The following is a 21,085-nucleotide window of genomic DNA, read 5'->3' as shown; positions in this document are numbered from 1 at the left end:
AATAGGATTGCACGATAACAGCGCTATTTCGTTACATATTTATATAATTTTACTTCATTAATTGAGTTTCTAAGCGTTAATTTGGTAGAAGATATTTTCAAAAAATTAGTTGAAATTACTGTTTTCTATTGGACGTTATAAATATGATTATCTATGTCTAATTTCCCTGTAATAATTGTGCGTAACATCTGAAACAGATTTTTCAATTTCTTACAAGTTGGTATGACTTCTTGGGTATAAACATGGTTGAAATCAGTTTCTAATGCGTCGTGCTGAAGTAGCAAACATGCTGGAAGAAAATAATGTTGTTTGATTAGAAGTAGGTTATTTGCATTTTATTTTTTACTTAGCAATTTATACTACTGTTTATTTGATAACGTTAGAAAATACAATTTATTATTTTACTTCAGTTTTATTTGTTTCTTTTAAATAAAATTTTGTACATTTGTTTTATATTTATAAATTTATTATTACGTACTTGTTTAACTCGATAATTTGATTATTATAAAAATTAAAACATGTTCTGAATATCATATTATTGATCATTTGTAAGGGTATATATTTTTTTATTCAATATTTAAAAGTCTGACGTTTAGATTTTAATATAATGTATTTTTCACACAGTGATCATATTAAATATAATTTTATTATTTCAGTTGACTTTTCTGGTTTGATGATATAAAAAGTATTTATAACATTGCAGCTTCGTGATTTTAAATTATTCATTTATAATTACATGTAAACAAAAAATATATTTGATTCGTAAGTTCAGTACTTATTTCTAATTTATATTCTAATATTATTACACAATGTAACTTATTGTTTAATACTTATTTGTTGTTAGATATTTTCATGTTATCCTTTTCAAGATCGAAAGAAGACATTATATTGTTTATAATAAAAAATAAAAATGGCACCGGTACCGTTAGAAGGGCATCAAACACCTGTAACAAATAATATACCCCAGGAGGGTAATCGTGGTGGTTCTATTAATCTTGGACTGCTAATAGACTTTATTATACAACGTACTTATCATGAACTTACTGTTCTAGCAGAATTGTGAGTATATATATATATATAATAGATATACATATTCAGGATATCCTATAACTGGTGACACAAGCAAGCAGGGAATGATTCTATGTGGAAAACTAAGTCGAAAATGTAGAATATAATGTTTTAATATAAAGTTTTGTTTTAGAGAAAAATAAATTTAAAAATTTGTCGACTACACATGTACCAGTTACAGGATATCTTGAATATATACTTAATTAGTTTAATAACCATTCGCAAATATTTTACTTAATAATATTACGAATTTAAATGATAGAAACAATAATGCATTACTCATTCATATAGATTGCCTCGTAAGACTGATATGGAACGTAAGATTGAAATTTATAATTTTTCTGCTAGAACGAGACAATTATATGTCCGTTTACTAGCATTAGTAAAGTGGGCCAACAGTGCATCTAAAGTGGATAAATCAGCTGTAAGTAGACATGCTTATATATATATCCTATTGATTATTTTTAATTAATTGATGTAAATATAAAATGTGTCTTTATATGTTACAGCATATTATGGCATTTTTAGATAAACAATCTTTACTATTTGTTGATACTGCTGACATGCTCGCAAGAATGGCTCGTAAAACACTCGTACATGCTAGATTACCTAATTTTCATATTCCTGCAGCAGTAGAGGTTCTTACTACTGGAACATACGGTCGTTTACCAGCTTGTATCAGAGTATGTACATATAATATTTAATAATTTCAACGAATACAAATTAGTAATTAGCGGCCGATTACTTAAGTTTTATTTTTACAGGAACGAATAGTACCTCCAGATCCTATTACTCCGGCAGAGAAAAGAAGTACTTTACAAAGATTAAATCAAGTAATACAACACAGACTAGTTACCGGAAATTTGCTTCCACAAATGCGTAATTTGAAGGTACGTTTATAAAAATTAATTTCTCATTTAGGAATATCGGTTTGAATTTTAAACTATTTTTTTTTAATTTATTTTCTTCTTTTTGTTATTGTATAGATTGAGGCTGGTAGGGTTACATTTTTAGTAGAACAAGAATTTTCTGTCTCCCTTACTGTTATGGGAGATGGCCCAGCGGTACCATGGAGATTACTGGAATTGGAAATTTTAGTTTCCGATAGAGAAACAGGTGATGGAAAAGCATTGGTACATTCTTTACAAACGCGATATGTTCATCAGGTGAATAATTATAACATTATTCTTTATTTTTTATAAATAATATATTATAATTACATTATATGTTACATTTCTTTTTTTACAAAAGGTTGTGCAATCTAGATTAGCAGAAAGTTCTAATCCATTGTCCGAAGTATACCATATACTTCATTATTTTTGTCAATCGCTACAATTAGAAGTACTTTATTCTCAAACATTGAGATTAATTCGTGATAGATTGGATGAACATATACATGTAGATGAATATACACCTGGGAAATGTTTATCTATATCTTATTGGAGGTATGTACTTAATATAAAACAGTTTCATTTTGATCTTAATTTAGTTCCAAATATTTTTTATTACTTTTTGGCGTAGTATAGATTTCGTTATAAGATAGTCTTAGTTGAACAGTTATATGTATTATATAATACTAATATCAATAAAATTTCAGAGAATTAACTAGTAAAGATCCTAGATCAGAACTTGGGTACAGATTAACTGTACAGGTTGATCAACATGATCCTGCAAGACCTCTTGCTGTGGTGCATGTACCATCGTTAGGAAGCAAAGTTAATAACAAATTATTATAACTTTATAGTATAAGCTATTATAATTTTTTCATTTATTATATTCTTTATGATCAATTAGGAAAGTGAAATAGCAGATAGAGCTATAAGATCGGATCAGTTGTCGATGGAGTGTTTACTTGTGCACACTATATATATACGAACAAGAAGTCGTCTTTCTGAATTAAAACAAGAACTGCAAGCGATGTTGAAAGATGTTGAATGTAAGTATATATATGAAAGAGAAGATACTCAACAAGCTGATAATATAAGATTATTTCTTTACATACATTATGCATCATTACAGGTACATTAGCAGGATCCCCTGCTATTTTATCAGTGCCAGTATTACAGCCATGTTTAAGAGCAGAACTTCTTTTAGTTACTGTAGATACTCATACGGGCATGCTTCAATGCCATGTACCTCAATATGATGCACCTTTAGTGCCTGAATTAACTGCTGCATTGAATGGCGATCATTCTAAACTTCCAACGCTTATATCAGAATTACGGTAAAACTTTATGCATTACTGATATACATTATTGATATCAATAAATATTGTATTTTCTTAAACGGAAGTATCTAACTTCGATGTATTATAAACTTTGTTATTGTAGGTTTTGGATTACGCAAAGAAGATGTGAAAAAACATTACAACATCTACCTGCCACATCTTCTGAGCGTTTACCAGTATTGCATCATCCAGAACACCCACTGTCCAAAATTAGTAGACATCGTATGTTCGTTCAATTACACAGACATCCATCGGTTATTTTGGTATGTATAGAGTCACATAATTTCTAATAACATAATTAAAAATAAGAAAAATAGTTATATTTAAAATGCTTATTTTATTTTAGATTGTGGCATTTAAGGAAAAAGAAAATTCTCCATGCGAGATTGAATGTACATTTTATCTTGCAGTAGTCAAACATAGTTCCATTGAAGACGATCCACACGATGATAGTATAGAAACAGAAATTCCTAAAATGTATTTAAAAGTTCAAACTCTTATCGAGTTCGATACATTTGTAATTACTCATGGGCCATTCACTAGTGTTGATAGTGGTAAGTATACATGTAATTAAATTAAAAAAAAAATATACATCATATATTAACTACATAGTAAGCATGTCAAAATGTTAACATCTATTACATTATTATAAGTTGCTATGTATATATAATATTTTTCATAATTTTTTTACCTCATATAACATACGTGTGTATTATCTAACTGGTAAAATTATGCATGATATGAAATATTTCAAAATCTGTTATTGCCAGAAGTACAGGTATGTTGATAATATGGGAAAAGTATTATTTAGCAGATATTTAGCTAACATCAATGTATTGATTTATTGATCATTACTAAAACAGTCTTATTGTTTTACCCTTTTAACTTTAGTAGTTAGCTACGTTATTTTGCTTCGTCATATATTTTCTCTTTTTCCTGGTGGAACTCTTAGAAATGTAAGCAACCAGCATCAGTGTTAGACTGGAAGACTTAAAGTATAACTGTTCATTAGGTTCTGTTATTTTTAGCATACATATTTCTTTATGCACATAAGATTTATCGTTGAAAGTAAGATCTTTAATAATGATATTTTCTGTTGCTAATTACTTCCTAAATAATGACTAATATATCTAAAATATTTTACTAATCTTTATTTACGTGTTGTAATTACAAGTATTAACATCTGGCAACAATGAATGTGATGTTGGCATCTTACTACTTTAGGGGGATTAATGGGAGGATTTTTTAGGGAGTAATGATCAAGATGGGGGGTGCATTACAGAAGCAACCGAGCCTATGAGCAACAAGCGTAGAAGCACGGGTCCTGGAGGAAGAACCGATGCGGTGGGTATAGCACAGAACAGAAGATCTAAACATCCAGCATATTTTATTCCCGAATTGGCCCACGTTGTAGCTTTGTGTGACGAAAGAATACCATTTGTAAATTTGTCTCAAGAGGTAAAATATAATACTTTTTATTATTTATCAGTTAGTCAAAGAGTAATTAAAATAAATAATATTATAAAAATGTCTATAGCTTACTAGACGGGAGATAGCACATCAAGGACTTCAAGTAGAAGCAAATGCCACTGCTTTAGTGTTGAAACTTGTACAGTTACCTCCTCCATCACCAAATATTGCAACAAGCAGTGCATGGCTTTCTCTCTTAAAAAGACTTCTCAGTGTTTCTATTAGAGTTCATGGAAAGGGGATAGGAAAGTCATGGATGGCTGAATTTGTATTTTACAGCAGTCCTCTTACTAGTAATCATACTAAGGAACAAGGTATTGTTTATTACAATGTATAGAGTAAAGAAATATAATTATTTGATGATTCATTTTTCTCTAAGAGATCTTATACAAATAATTGTATTTTTTGATAATATTTATAAATATTTTTATTTTAGGTCTACGCAGACCAATATATTTTTCATATGACACGTTAACGGCGGACAATGTGTCACGTACAGTTGATTCATTGTTGAATGATTGGGCACAAATTGTTCACTTGTATTCGATTGTTCAAGATTTAGCTGAATATTTTAAAATCGGTAAGTTATGTGAAGTAATATAAATATCTGCATGAAAATGTGCGTACATGATATTTATTGGTAATACATATAATATTTATTTAATATTTTTCTTTTTTAGAAAAATATAATTTACGAAATTTGGTCACAGTTAAATCATATAGTTATAGTAAATTAACCCTCGCATATGGTCCTAACCGGGGAGCAACTGTAACTGTTTATTGGAATACTGATGACAAAGCATTTAAATTAATATTTGGGAAAAGTAAATTTATTATTATAATAATAAATTCTAGTTTCTCTATATTATCCAAGTTTTATTTTTAATTATTTTTATATTACATAGTATTCAAATTGATGGATTAAATAAAATATGATTCATATCTAATTATAGTAATTTATATATTTTGCAGGTCCAACAAATACAGTTGCCAATGCTCATTCTATTATGAAGGAGCAACTTGAAGCACATTTGAATAGATATAGAAATTTAGCTCAGTTAATTATTATACTTCATGAAACTATACAGCCACTTACATCAATTAGTAAATTACCAACTATTCCTCAACTTTGTGTATATAATTCCGTAAGTCTTACCTATTCAATAATTAATATTTTTTTACAATTGTAAAATTATATTAAAATGTTATTTTTTCATTTTATAGAGGCCACAAGTACCAGTACAAACATTTACAATAATGCCACAATGTGTGACAATGGTGAGAATAGCATACCAAGGATTATATTGTTTGGAATTAAGAATGAGGGGTAATGGACTTGTTAGTTTGCGTGACGGTGCATATAGTTGTTTTGATAGAAGTTATATTGTTAATGAATTTACACCTATGCAAGGTCTTAAGGTAATAGATTCAATCTAGATATCAATTATTTCTTTGGATGATATATTCATTAATTATATTATTATTATTTTAATAGGCATTTCTTTCTAAATACGTGGATGAGAGTGCACTTTTTAGAAGAAGATCACAATCAGAAGATGACAATCCACCATCGCCAGTTACTATGGATAGCGATGGAGGAGGAAGTGGAGTTGGATTTTTAGGTCATCATAGAAGTGGTCCCCAATCTCCGGCTCAACAACGAGATGGTTTAAGGTTTCATCCACCTTTAACTCCACCGTCTGGTAGTAATCCACATACTCCAGCTAGTCCGCATACTGCGAATATATCTCAGGTATTTTTTTTTTATTGCGATATCAATAAGCAAATATGTAGATTTTTATTGATATAATAAACTATAATAGTTATTCTATTATAGTTTAAAATTATGTTATTCGTAATTTTAGGCCAGTCAACATCAAAGTTTTGGTAGTAGTCCAGCAACTTCGTTTAATTTAGCGTCACCACCTTCACTACCTCCTAATACACCAAATATGTTACCACATCCATCACCTGGCTCAAGTCTTGTTGCCAACAGTCCCTTAAATCCAATGCATGTATCAAGCCCTGTTGGACTTATGCCAACATCTTCTCCAGGGCCTTGTAATAATGTGCCAGTAGGACACTCACCTGCGGGTTCGTTTATGCAAACAGGTACACATTTTCTAACAGATTGTGCTAAATTGTGCTAAATTAATATAAATATTTTAGAAATTAAACTTTATATATTGTTTTATATTAGGTCATATCGATGGTAGTCCATTTCCTTCTTCACAAAGTATGGCCTCTCCTGCTGCTTCAAATTGGCCAGGGTCACCAAGTGTTCCTCGACCATCTCCAGTAAGACCCGGTCAAAGTCCTGGTCACGCAGCCTTACACAGTCCTCAAGCAACAGATCATAAAAGTGGAAGTCATATATCTAGAGTATTACCTCAAAGATCATGGGCCGGTGCTGTACCAACTCTTCTAACTCATGAAGCATTGGAGTTACTTTGTTGTCCTTCCCCTCATCCTTCTGGATTACCTGGACCAGATTTATCACCACTCGAAAGATTTTTAGGCTGTATTTATATGAGGAGACAGTTAACACGTTTTATTCAAAAAGACGAATGCGTAAGAATTACAAATTAATTATTATTTAATTTATTTAAAAATTGTCTATGTTTATGATTTATTAATTTTTATAAAGTAAGAAAATGTGAATAAATTGAATATATGTATCATAATTTCAGTTAACTAGCATCAACATCACGGAACCAGGCGTTGTACACTTTAAGGTAGAAAGTTTACAATGTAGAGTTGGATTAAATCCACAACATCTTCAATCTCTTCATATAAAAGTACAACCGCTTCCAGAACACAAAGATCAATGGACTTCCGAGGAATTACAAGTAAGATTAATCCTAGTGGAAATTGTATATATTGTCTGCACAAGTTTTTGTGCTAAGTTCAACTTGGGTAGACTATATTTGAACTTACACACTCTAAGATTAATACAGTTAATACATTTAAATGGTTAAATCATAAATTTATTTAATTTTCTGCAGATTATAGAAAAATTCTTTGATACACGGGTTGCTGTTCCACCCTATAAACCAAATACAATATCTGGATTCGGCAGGATGCTCAATGTTCCTTTCAACGTTTTAAAAGATTTTGTTCAAATAATGAAATTAGATCTTATACCTGGTCTTGCGCAACAACAACAATTAAAATGGGGTGTACAATGGTGTTTACGTATTCCACCATCTGCAACACCAATTGTGCCAATTGGTATGGCAGCAGTACTTGTTTGCAGAAATAAAATTCTATTTTTCGTGAGTATATTTGTCTATTAATGTCACAAATATACAGAACGATAATCATTTAATAAACACTCTTATTATATTTTATCATTAATTAATTCATAAATTCCAATTATCGAGAAATCTACATAATGAAAAGATAATTTTTCATTTTAGTTACAAATAACAAGATTAGGTATGACATATCAAGGAGAAACGCCATATCTTGTATTACCACTTGTGTACGATGTAAGTACTAATTTAACTCAGTTAGCTGAGAAAAGAGATCCCAGTCCAGCTTCTGCAACTGCGTCAGCGTCGTTACAACTAAAAAGATTTGCTGAATACGGAGCCAATCAATCAGAGTGCTCCTTGTTCCCAGCTGTAAGAGATCTTTTAACAAATTTGACGCTTCCTTCTGAACCTCCAGTTATACCACAGGTATGTATAATAATCTGAAGAGAAGATTGCACTCGTGGTCTAATTGCTTAGAATGGTTGGCCATTGTTTCACTCTTAATTAATGTAACTGTAGTATATGCATTTAATTAATCTTATATAACAGGTAGTTGCATCTCCAGCTGGAGGTCAAGTAACTTCAAACCAACAAATACAAAGTCCAGCGATGCAGTTACATTCTCCAATGGCTGGAACACAAGGACCACCGCAAGGACCATATGGTATTCAAGGTATGCCACCTATGGGGATGATGAGTGGACCCTCGCAATAGGATTTACTATACTCTCCTAATCTCGTTTGTTTATCTAATCCTACCTCATGGATAAATTAAAAGTATCTTCATTGTCGATTATTAATTATTCTATTATAACAAATTTTACTCGTTAAAAAATAGAGATAAAGAGATTTATGTATTTAAGCCACTAAGATCAAACATTCTTGGAGAGTTTTAGGAGAGCCAATTTATTTAAAAAAATTTATTAAACACTGGCCATTAATCAGGTATGTTTAATATTTTGTTAATTGTTGACAACAATAATAGAACATTCTATAAAATCAAATAATAATTTAATAAAATTTGATACATCTATTGTCCATTCATTAAAATAAGTGGTTGAGAATAATTAAAATTAATGAAAATTGACATGACATCAGCAATATAACATAAATGTATAAAGTAGTGTATCATATTAAACTGCATTATAACGAAGTACACTTATTAATTAATAAGAAAACAATGATTATATAAATAGACACAAATGTTTCTTAGGAAAGATATGTTTATATTAATATTTGTTATATTTTATGTAATAATACTATTTCTAAAAATTAGACCAATACAAGTGTCTTAAAATATAAATTAATTATTATAATATGCATCTTTTGTATTTTTTACTCATGCTATAAAAAAAGATAAGTGTAAATAATGCGAGTAAATAATACGAGGTGTTTGTAAATAAAAGACACTAAGTACAATAATGGTGTAATTTGAAGTAGTCTTATATCTTTCTATTTATTTCCAATTCGTTTTACAGATATTAATAATATTTCATCTAGTTTTTAATTCTGTGAACGATATGAAACATATTGTAATATGAAATTTATTCAAAATTAGAAATGCCACATGTACTGAAAAAGTATAATAACTTCACATACTATTACTTTTTGGTCAACTGAATATTTGTATTTTACTTTTATAAATGATATAAAAATTGTTTTATTTTAATATTATGTATACATTATTTTTTTTTACAAAAAAGTTTATTACATTTGATAAATCAATCATTTTATTATAATTGCACATAACAATATAGTATTAATAAGATATCATTTTATAATTACGCACAAGATAATACATTTATGCGTTACTGCTTTTTAAATATTATATATATATATACACTTTTAGATATCAGGTATCAGTCTCAGTATAAAAAATTTGTTCAATGTATCTCATCATATAAGTGTAGATTTCTACTTATTTTGTTAAGTTATAATCAAGGTTTTTTTTCAATATGCCTTTAAAAAAGAATCAAAAAATTAGTATGTATTAAAAAATGTATATAAGTATAAATTGTGGCGCATTTAACAAAAACACTAATATTCAGATTTTATTTACTACGTTAAGACCAGAAATTTTTTTCTTTACGCTTAGATTCTTTTATTTTTATATATATAAATATTTAAGATATTTATACATAATAATTATTATTTTAATTTGATAAATGTATCGATATAATTCTATATCAAGTAATGTAATATCCAACACTCATTTTAAGTATTTATCTTATTAAGTTTTGGTTTCTTTTCCTTGATATAGAAAAGAAAAAGATAAATTTTATTATATCGTATTCTGAGACTATAAATTATTAAATCTAATGTGTAAAAAAGAAAAAAAAAAGAAACAAAGTGGTAATATATTTTCTTTTTTACATAAAAAAGAGACTGAACAAGAGTACAATGAAAAAACGTATGTAAGAAATAAATACAAATATTTATAGTTTACACATGCAGGAAATATGTGTGCTTTTAAATTATTTAAAATCAGCTATACGTTATGAAAACAAAAGCTTTTAATAGTATATAGTATGATTTTTATTAACATAAAAATGGTTCTCCTATTATACTCGATATTTTTTCCTCAAACAATTCTAAATCGATTCTTTTTTTGTAATTGATTTTGTTAAATATATAGATATACATATATTACATGTAAAAGAAGATTGTAATATCGAGTATAAGAAGACCACGCATATTCTTCTTGTATTTTTTCTTTCTTTTATTTTATTTATTTGTTTTTTTTTTTTTAAATAAAGAACGTAGTAACTTACTTTCGTCAAAAGTATTAGAATCAAATGAGATGTTTAAATAAAATCAAATATTATATATCTAATTTTCTCTAATTTTTCTACCAGGTACTACTATTCACTAATTTAATACAGATCATTGCCCTATAATAATATTAATTTATAGACATTTCTGAGAATGAAACGTACACCTTTTTAAATACATCAAAGTATGTTAATTGCTTTCCTTCGATTCAGAAAGTGAATGATAGTAATATCTATTAATTGTTGTTTTCTACATAGCGTGTCTATAATTTTCTTTCTATTTTTTTATTTTCCCAAGTGCTTACCTTTCAGATAAAATGTACATTTATTATTCTTTTTTTTTTTAATGAAAGTTTGGCAGGAGCTATAGAGACATAAGCACTACATAGATAGATTATAATGTTTTCCATAATTTTTTAATATTACTATATATTTTTGTATATTTGTTGGAAACGCGAGTTCGAACTGTTAGAAGTGAAAAATTAGTATAGATGAAATGATAAGACCTGCCTAAATGCAATGAACTGAACTACTGTACACTTAAACATTTTCCTTTAATACATAAACATTTGAAATAATCTCAAAGTAGGCAAAGCAACATAATAAAGGCTACACATTTTAGATACATACACTTAAAATCCTCATATACATAAATTAATTTTTACTTTTTTGTTTGTTTGCTTAAGAAACAATATCATCCGATAAAGAAAAAATATTACAGTTAAAATACATGTGCATATTGATGATATATCAAATAGCACAAATATAGAATGTACAAAATCTGAAGTATACTGCTGCGATTACACGTTATTATACCATATTTTTTGATAAATGATTTTAAATGCTTGTATACTAATAATTATTAAACAATTAACAACATATCATAAAATGATAATAATCTACAGTGATATAGGAGTTTCTTAATGATAAAGAAATAGAGAAAAAACTTAAAAGGAAAAAGAAATATTATACACATCGATTTTTAGAGATGTGTACTATCTTAAGAAGTAATATTTGTACTTTACAATATAGGTCTCTAAAGTGAATTACATTAAACTCAACAAATCATACGCCTTCGATATTTGACTTTTCTTTTTTGTTTTTCTATCACGAAATAAAGCTAGAATTTATTTTTGCTTTAGATGCATATAAAAAATAACATATTGTAATAAATCTCCTACATCACTGTCAAGTCTGATTTGACGAATATCTGTGGTCATTCTACAATCAGGATTCATTTCTGTCGGCCGACGTTTTGACTAGCCTAAATCTGGCTAGTATCTAACGTTTCAAGCAAGCAAGGCACAGGACTTCTAATGGCTCAACGTGCGTTTGCTAGGAGGCACTACTCAACAGTTCCATGCCCTTAATGCCTCGTCAGCAGCAGCACCAACAAGTTAACACTGGAAACGAAAATGCTTAGAGTGTGCGGTATGAACTATTATTAGTATGTAGAAAGTGCAATATTTTGTCTTCAATAGATTTACGTTGACTTAGTATTATTAATATTATTAATTTTATGTACGTATACCCATTTCGCTAAAAATACAATTATGTAGTTTTTGAAATTATTAATATAACTGGTAAGACAGATATAGAAAAAATATTATTTTATGCAAATTTGAACACAAATTTTTTGTCAGATCACTATGGATTAAAGTGTACATTTTTCTTAATCATTTTTAATGTTTTTTTACTGATCCCATTAAGTATCTATAACTTTTTATAGTATACGTACATATAATTTATATAATATGGTTAAAAGAGAATATAGATACATTAGCACAAATTATCAATAGAAAACAAATTGGTTTTTATTAGTATATATTTATTTTTCAAATAGATATATTTGAATAGATATATTTGAATTTGACCACTTTGGTTGAATTATTATATAACATTTTTTAATAGATAGAAAAATAGGCAGTATAACCTTTGTTATTTTCTTACTACAATTAAAACTATCACCTACTATAATAATAAAAATAATATTAATCATTCCAAAAAGAATATATATATTTTTTTTCGTTTGTCTAATATATTCTATTTAATACGTAGTTTAGCATTTACATATATTTGCTGTACTTAATATAATCTTCGATAAAAAATGATATTTTAATTAAAACAAAAAAATTATTAAAAACAACTATGTAAACTAATGTATCGTAAACGTCTAGAAATTATATGCACAATTATTAAGATGTTAATTTTATTTGTAATACTTATTCGTTATAAAAAATTATTATTAGATATTACATTAGAGAGTTAGTTGGTAATTTGTGCTAAGAAATATCAAAAAGAGATACATAATAACGTATTCAGTGAAAAATACTAAATTACATTTGAACCATAACTGAAAACCCCAAGGCATGATTGCATGATTATTTAATTGATGTGATTAACTTGAAATGTGACTAAGCATATCAAAGAAGATAGTCAGTTTCTCTGATTATATTATTTTATCAATGCAATCAAGCCTCTATCACCACTTTGGTATAGTTGATTATAGCATGATCATGCAAAGATATGAAGCAAAGCTATGTCTCATGCCTTAAGAAAAAATATAAGTATATAAAAATAATTAACATATAAGTAAGAATTAGAAAATTGGCAACAGATTCGGTATTGTTTTCTTTTTATAAAGAAGGCATGGAAGAAGAAAAAAATCTATTGTTCAATCAATATCTTCACCACTTCTTACTTGAAACCAAATTTCACCACCAAACCATCACATCCCCATCTCACCACTTCTCTCACCAGGCTTGTCTCGATGACACATCTACGCAAGCTAAAAGAATGTTTGTTTTTTGTAAATGTTTACTACCGCATTATACTCTATACATAATGTAAGTATGTATATAAAATCACAGAGCAATTTTGTTGTTTACTTTTGTTAATGTTTAATTCATGATGCATAATATAATATAATATATATATAGCAGCATCTCAATTTATTATTAATTATATTATATACCCACACATAAAAATAGATTTAAGGAATATCATTGTTGCAATGCTTTTTATTTATAAAAAATGGTTTTCATGCAAAAAATGGATGGTCACGTTCATCAATTTAAGATTATTTCTTTTTGACATAGTTTTTTTTTTCTTTTCTTTCTTTTTATCTTTTATATAAAAGTATATTATTTATTTAAAAAAATACATATAAAATAATCGCGTAATACTTAAGTTCCCTACGTTGGCGTTCAAAGCAGCTAAATGTTATTGACAAAATTTCTACATCATGTAGAATTAAATTTCATATAAATTAATTATTTATAAAATTCTCTTGACAAATATTATATATCACGAGTAGTAACTGTACGAAGACTATTTATTATCCCTATCGCGAATGATAGAGAGTGAGAGAGAAAAAGAGAGAGAGAGAGACATAGAGATTCGAGTAAAAATATTTTAGAAATACTATTTGAATATTTCATTTAAAAAATGCATAAAATCGCGCTATCAAAATTTTGGCATACATTAATGTATAATAGATAGAAATATATCATATTAATATTATTCTCTCACATTGAAACAACCAATATAGCAAAGATAAATACATCGTCATGCGATAGTCGGAGAATTTTCGTTGCATATTAAATATATGCATGTATATATATGTATATATATATTCGATGCACATTGCAACACAGCAGCGGTGCAAGATGTAACACGATGGTAGTCGATGGTAGACGGTATCAACCACCGCACGGGGAAAACAAAAGCCATGTATGTATGTATATACACAGGAGGCAATCATGAGAGCTCCTCAAAGGAAAAAGGAAAGCTTAACGTTCTGCTGCCGAAGTTACTCCTTGCCAGACGGCTCTACGCATCGATAAACTGCAAAGCGTTAAATTGATCACGTTTTACCGGCAATCAATAGAACTGCACTTCCGCATGGCCGATGTCATTCAACGAACATTAAGTAAGTAAGTTTGTTTCATTTTTTAAAAACGATTGAAAAACTGATTTAAACATCGAGCCTACCATGTTGCGGACGCCAGTAGACACATGCCAGGTATAAGGCCATTATAATAACCAGGACTTCGATCAGGACTAAACCAGCTGCTACTCCTATAACTATTGCGGCATTTTCTTCTACCGTCGTTAGTATCGCTTTGTAACAACCCTACGAATAAGAATATTATTTATTTTCATTTATTTTTTACTCTTAGATTAAAATTATCATAATCAATATTTGTTCAATATTTATGTATTTATTATTGGGCTTACCTTCTGATAATAAGAGTTCGTGGACGTAGGATTGAGAGGACACGAGCGATCCTGCAGTTCACCATTTTGTTTTATGCAACAAGATTCCGGTACCACTTTGTTGGTTGTCGTCCAATTTGTACTTTCGTGAAAATCCAAATAACTTTCAACACCGCAACAATGAAGCTAAATACGATCGAATTATTATATATATATTTTTGACAGATGTCATTATCATTTTTGAATTCATTTAAAAGAAACGATATAAATAAATACCTGGCTCATAATACCATCCCACGCAACTGTCACGGTTTCGGTCTGATCCACGCTTGCTGCGTAATACTTGATTGTCGACTTCAAGAAACTTTGTGTACCCTTTTCCGCCTATATTTATATTGTTATCTCAACATTAGTAATCGTTGCTTTTTTTCTTAAGTACATTATTACACTGTAATAAACTATCATATAAAGTTAACGGATTAACATGATTCAATAATAGCTACTATTAGGTAAATATTTAAAATAATATATAAGTATGCATCTCTTGTATGTAACATTGACACAATTCTACCCCAATCATAAATACTGATTAAAAATCTTTAATAATAACTAATCAAATAAATAAAAATCTTCAATGAAATGCAAAAGCGACCGAAAGAATACTCAAAATAGAAAGATCTTCTTTAAAGAACTTTCACGACTCAACAAACTGTCCAACATTGGAATCGCTTAAAGCAAATATAACTGTTTTCTATCATGGACATTTTCTACATATACACATATATATATATATATATATACGCACGTCTCCTTTTAGTCCAAACGCAAGGCCAACCACCACACATTCCAGGACCAAAACCAATAAAAGAAGGACGCCATACTGCAATCAAAGAAGATATTTCTTTTAACGGCATCGATTGCGATCTATCTAATATAAATATAGAATCTAATATATATATATGTTAAAATGTGTTTAACGTAAGCGCTTTGTAAAATGTCCGGATACCGTATAGAATGCCTGTTCGAAAAGATATTGTACAAAATACCCTTAACAAGTTTCGGTCAATCTACAAAATGTTCGGTCATTATACAGAATGCTTATAGAGGATGGTGGTCAGTATATTGAATCGCTTTGACAAGGAAATTAAAAATGTGTTTTTTATTGCGACAATAAATCTCTTAATAAAAATCAACATACAGTTATTTATAATTATAGTTAATCATAAGGATTATTTATTAAAGTAAGGTAAAAGCTATAGGCATTTGGAACTACAGAGCTAACAGGTAGCTCTGCACGCACACTTTTTTGAAACACACTTGGATTTGTAGTTGCATTTCTTATATTCCTGTGACCCTGACATGCTGTTATAAGATCATCTGTAATTCGTTTGATTAGTTTCACCTTACCAGCAATGTTAACAAGGTCAAACAATTCCAAAAACCAGCAGTGTATGGGAAGCTTCTCCCCTTCTTACCATTAAACATATCTTTGGCTTCTTTGACAACTTGTATTCGATCCTCGTATTGATGAGTGATAAGAAGGTTGCTGTCAATTTTTTTTACTTATGAGACCGGAAAGCTTTACCTCGGACGTTTTCCGCATTTCATTCAAATGCGCCCCTTCATGCACAAAAACACACACACACAGACACACAAAATGACTGATTAACTGAAATATTTTAACTTAAAATTAAACTAAACTAATTAGTAACCGAACAGATTTGTTGTAATTTAATTTAATAATAAAGCTTATTATTATTATTATTATTAAAACGTGATCTTCATTTTACCGACTGCTAGAATTTCAACAGCATACGCACGTCCAACTGACCGCTCAGCCTCAGATTCTACTAACAGATTCTAGTAATAAATTTTAATAAGATACTAATAAGATTCTAATAACAAATTATTGTTCATGTTATGATAATGACTGTTCATCGCCATGTCAACTGATTAATAAGTTATCGGTCAACGACAAAAAGCTGATTAATAAATTATGTTCGGTAAACGTCGGCAAAAAAAAGGCTATTAATAGGCTAGCAGTCGGTAGTGTTAAGATATCTCAAGTTCAGCCTATTCATCATAGATCCAACAGTTTCTCGACTGTCAATAATAAAATATAATACAACTTCCTACGTTAAACACATTGAACGTAACATATAGATGTATAAATGTATGATTTTAATCAAATAATGAATTACGGACTTACGACACAGAGGAGACATCTAGATTCGAACATTGCACCGCAATATCCTAAAAAGCTAACAATGAACGTAAGGGCACCGGCAATGATTAGGATATAGGACATCATTCTTATAACATCGGTATCCGTTTTTGTCTGTAACAAATAAAATAAATTATATTTTTATTTGGATCTTGTGATACATTATATTTGAGTCGATTGTTTTTTGTGTTCCGTTTGTTAATAAACGTTCAAGTCGAGTTGAGATTTATATAGTAAGACTTTGATTTATTATTATTTTCAATCTAGAATTTTAGATGTCAAAGATGCACCTCGCTTTTTGCATGTCGATCAATTATTGGAAAAGTCAATGAAATCATGGATAATATTAAACAAGACCAGCGCATTAGCAGTCGTGATATCGGTAAGAAACTAAACATTAATCATAAAATTGTTTTAAACCATTTGGAGAAGTTTTTTGCATTAAAATATGAAGAAACTTTTTCCCCTAATTTAATATAATATATTCTGCTAATTTTTTTTTCTTATTGTAAGATATTCAGTACGAATGGAGTGTATTGTGTCTGTTATTACAACAAGACTCATGTATATATATATATACTACTTGATGTATGTAAGAGGATGACATAATGGTGTTCACAAATGGCACTTAGAGAACACTTATAAGGTCGCTATATACGAACGATCCCTGTCATATGTGATCCCTATCGAGTTTCACGAAGCAATAGCAGCAACAGCAGTAGCAGACATAGACGACATAGTCCCTCCTTTATGTGAACGATATAAGACACATTTCATCTAGCGGCATGTGAACGTTTTCAATATTTTATAGTTGACATCTTGGGCCCATGTTCCTTGGGTTGCTCGATACAACAACTTTACTCTTAGGAATCTGTCTACATAGCTGCGAATAATTTTCTTCATCTATTCCCGTGTAATTTTGTAGTGGTAATAACAGCAGCAAGCTTATATCGAAACAAGTACTTAGTAACATACCCCGCCGTTATTTCTTCAAGAATTTCTATAAAATTTACATATTTTAGCAGCAGACGAGACAATAACAATTTACACGAGGAGCCACTTCTATTCTCCTGTGTATTTATCGGCTACGTTGTCCCGTTTAATTCTACTAGCATAAGGAAGAATACGTCGAACACCTGTCGTAAGATCGTTATTTTTGGTAATTTACATTAATCATTGGAATAAACATTGAGAATAAGGTGGCAACATTTTAAATTACATACTACCGCGATATTATACCATTCAGGATTATGTGAATGAAAGGATCAATGAGAGTATACTTTTAGTATTGAATATTTGCTTGCAGTACATGGATCCATAAAACTGTTATTTCACTGGAATTATTGAACGGAAAGTATCAAAATTACATTATTTTTATTACAATAATACGATCGTTTAAAACGTTACGTAGCTTTTATTTAGTTATGTAATAATTTCTAATTAATCCTTTATTTTCTCCGTGCATGGTCATCGTATCGATCTATTGTGCATACGCATTTTGTCTTTCTTATCTTTTATTTTTATTCTTAGAGATGAGTCACGAATACGAACAAAGTTTCGTAATCACGCGACGCGACAGTTATGGAAGAGGCATAAGGAGAAAAAAAAAGTGAAGAAAAAAAAGCAAAAGCAAAAAAGGACGAAAATCGCGATGAGAAGAGATGAAGAGAAGCACGGAAGTACAGTCTAATCTCGTCAACGCTTTTCTAATTACGTCTATGCGATGAATAGATGCACCCTTGGATGCATCTTTCTCAACGATAATGAAGGTGAGACGTGGTTGCTACCTAGTCGTCAAGAATATAAAACTTGACATATGTATACCTATGTGTATATATGTATATGTATATGTATAAGTATCTGTAAGTAAGTACGAAGGTATGTATTTTAGATCACATGAGTTCGTCACCGTGTATCGTACTAACGACACGTTCTTTTCAAAAGGAAAACACTTTACTAGAGTATATCTTTCGACACTGCGAATGGCCAAAGAAAAAAGAAAAAAGAAAGGCACAAAAATTCACATCGGTACTTTCTACTTAAGTACATATATGTATGCATGTAAGTATACTCTTTATATACACATGTCGCATTGAAAATTCATCTTGGCGTCGAGCGTTAAAGAAAATGCACGTGGACGAGGAAAGCGCTGTATATCTTTTTATTCTTCTATTATAAATGGAACGTGCGATTAAGTGCTTTAATTGTCCGACATTTTTAATTGCATTAGACCGAATCTTCTATTGACGTCTTGTTAACAATCACTGCTAAGAATCTGGGTCTATTTGCACGTAATATCTAAGCGTAGAAAGTTTTCCAACACTTTGTTCTAACGCGTTTAACATAAGGACAATGATATTTAACACTGAACGTGCCACGAATAGGTTTTACATTTGAAATTAATATTCTTAATTGTTATTGCGAATTTTTCTTCCTTTTATAATCTTACGAGGATTAAAAAATTATAAATATTATTTTATTTATTATTTAAATCAAATTGTGTGGACCATCATCTGTATTCGATTTTCTTAATAATTTAACATGAAGAATATTTTTTATTTTCATATTTGAACAGACTGAATCATATGTTATTTAGTAAAATAAAATAAAAAAAAGCATTATTCACGTAAAAATTACTAAGAAAAAGCAAATAACTTCTGAAACGATCCGAATATATACATATATATATATAAAAAATTATGTTCGTGCCACCGAACATCAAACATCGAAGAGAGCACTCTGTTGCGGACTTCAAAAGAAAAAAAAAACTAATAAAAAAAAAAGAAAAAAAAGTAAGCACGATGGAGGGCTTTGGCCCCAGTATGTGTTGCGATCCTCAGTGCAGGGGCACTCTGATCCTCCCACGCATCGTGGCATAATGTGACAACCAATCATCTCATCAACTTCGAAGTACCGATAATTACGACTCCTCTCATCGTCGTCCTCGTCGTCATAGTCATGTCGTCTCTCTTAGCCACCATTTTTATTTGCCATCCCTCTCCTCGTCCGCGTTGCGAATAAATTCTCTCAACGAGTACTCTGTGTGTGTGTTGTTAGCTCACAATATTCCGTTGATAAAGTTCATTTTCGACCGAATGTCCAATTAACCTATGACCTGAGAAACGATCTTTCAATTATTAAACTCGGTTTAACGTTCTTAGGTAATGGACGATTCATTTTTGTTGCTGTAACATATGATTTTTTTCTTTTTCCACTCTGTTATCATTTTCTTAATAAACAAATGGCAACGTGCCATTCATACATTGGAAAAATCTTGTCGCACGAATGTTTATGTCACGAACAATGATTTTTACTATTTTTTGATATCTCCCCCGTCCCCAGATACATATATATATATATATATATGAATCTTCTTAGGAAAACCGGAAAGAGAAGTTGTTACGTAAAAAAGTGCTAGCAGATGCTTCACATCGACATTACACATATATATGTGGTGGATATATATGAAAATCGAGTTCATTTATACGACAGTATGGTACGGTACAATAAAACGACAACGACGACTGCGACGACGAATACGATGAATAAGCATGCGAAAAACTTGAATGTAGGAACACGATGCTCCCAATTCCCAGATGCATAATGTGCTTCTTCCAATTCTACGTGCCGTTTTACGAACGATGGAATGTGGTACGAAACAAAGACGCGTTCCACTTCGTAAAATGCGACGTATATGTATACATTTTCACGGTGCATCCATCCATCTTGTATGCATATACACATATATGTTACACTTTTTAAAACAGTCAGCGAAAGGGTGAAAAGAGAAATAACGTTTTCATAAAAGTACGCCAGAGGATAGAGACTAAATTTATCTTCCTTTACTTCGT

At 29.7% G+C, this 21,085-nt stretch overlaps 2 protein-coding genes across 9 annotated transcripts in view; one reads left to right on the top strand and one right to left on the bottom strand.

Annotated features, from left to right (window-relative positions):
- The first annotated feature begins 63 nt into the window (after window positions 1-63).
- On the top strand, window positions 64-9,174 carry LOC122522430 (mediator of RNA polymerase II transcription subunit 14). Of its 4 annotated transcripts, none has more exons than XM_043643529.1 (25): window positions 64-319; window positions 845-1,059; window positions 1,360-1,492; window positions 1,578-1,751; window positions 1,833-1,958; window positions 2,055-2,234; window positions 2,320-2,513; window positions 2,666-2,783; window positions 2,863-3,004; window positions 3,088-3,292; window positions 3,399-3,558; window positions 3,642-3,849; window positions 4,578-4,753; window positions 4,833-5,079; window positions 5,202-5,345; window positions 5,446-5,589; window positions 5,738-5,910; window positions 5,990-6,184; window positions 6,261-6,518; window positions 6,631-6,877; window positions 6,966-7,336; window positions 7,456-7,614; window positions 7,771-8,040; window positions 8,185-8,448; window positions 8,572-9,174. In XM_043643529.1, exons 2-25 carry the CDS (start codon window positions 911-913, stop codon window positions 8,734-8,736), a joined length of 4,602 nt encoding a protein of 1,533 aa, XP_043499464.1. In that variant the 5' UTR covers window positions 64-319; window positions 845-910; the 3' UTR covers window positions 8,737-9,174. The 4 variants fall into 4 exon arrangements, with proteins under 4 accessions (XP_043499464.1, XP_043499461.1, XP_043499462.1 ...); XM_043643526.1 differs by having other exon boundaries at window positions 4,545-4,753; XM_043643527.1 differs by lacking the exon at window positions 64-319 and adding an exon at window positions 723-762 and having other exon boundaries at window positions 4,545-4,753.
- A 1,690-nt stretch (window positions 9,175-10,864) lies between these two features.
- LOC122522429 (tetraspanin-1) overlaps window positions 10,865-21,085 on the bottom strand; it is a 33,479-nt gene continuing 23,258 nt past the window's right edge. For 2 of the 5 annotated variants that reach the window (XR_006305054.1, XR_006305055.1), the window contains exons 4-10: window positions 17,220-17,348; window positions 15,816-15,890; window positions 15,287-15,394; window positions 15,032-15,196; window positions 14,786-14,927; window positions 13,494-13,580; window positions 10,865-12,195 (exon numbers count right to left, since the gene is read on the bottom strand). Coding sequence is in view for 3 of the 5 variants with exons in the window: in XM_043643524.1 (XP_043499459.1) it covers window positions 13,546-13,580; window positions 14,786-14,927; window positions 15,032-15,196; window positions 15,287-15,394; window positions 15,816-15,890; window positions 17,220-17,348 (654 nt within the window). In the remaining 2 variants the exon portion in view is untranslated. Of the gene's footprint in view, window positions 12,196-13,410; window positions 13,581-13,794; window positions 14,639-14,785; window positions 14,928-15,031; window positions 15,197-15,286; window positions 15,395-15,815; window positions 15,891-17,219; window positions 17,349-21,085 lie in introns of those variants that run through there. The other 3 variants (XM_043643525.1, XM_043643524.1, XM_043643523.1) reach the window with 3 other exon arrangements.

Source organism: Polistes fuscatus, unplaced genomic scaffold (assembly GCF_010416935.1).
Source record: "Polistes fuscatus isolate 324 unplaced genomic scaffold, CU_Pfus_HIC Scaffold5, whole genome shotgun sequence".
NCBI lineage: Eukaryota > Metazoa > Arthropoda > Insecta > Hymenoptera > Vespidae > Polistes > Polistes fuscatus.
The sequence above is the reverse complement of the archived record's forward strand: the minus strand, read 5'-3'. Positions and strand labels throughout refer to the sequence as shown.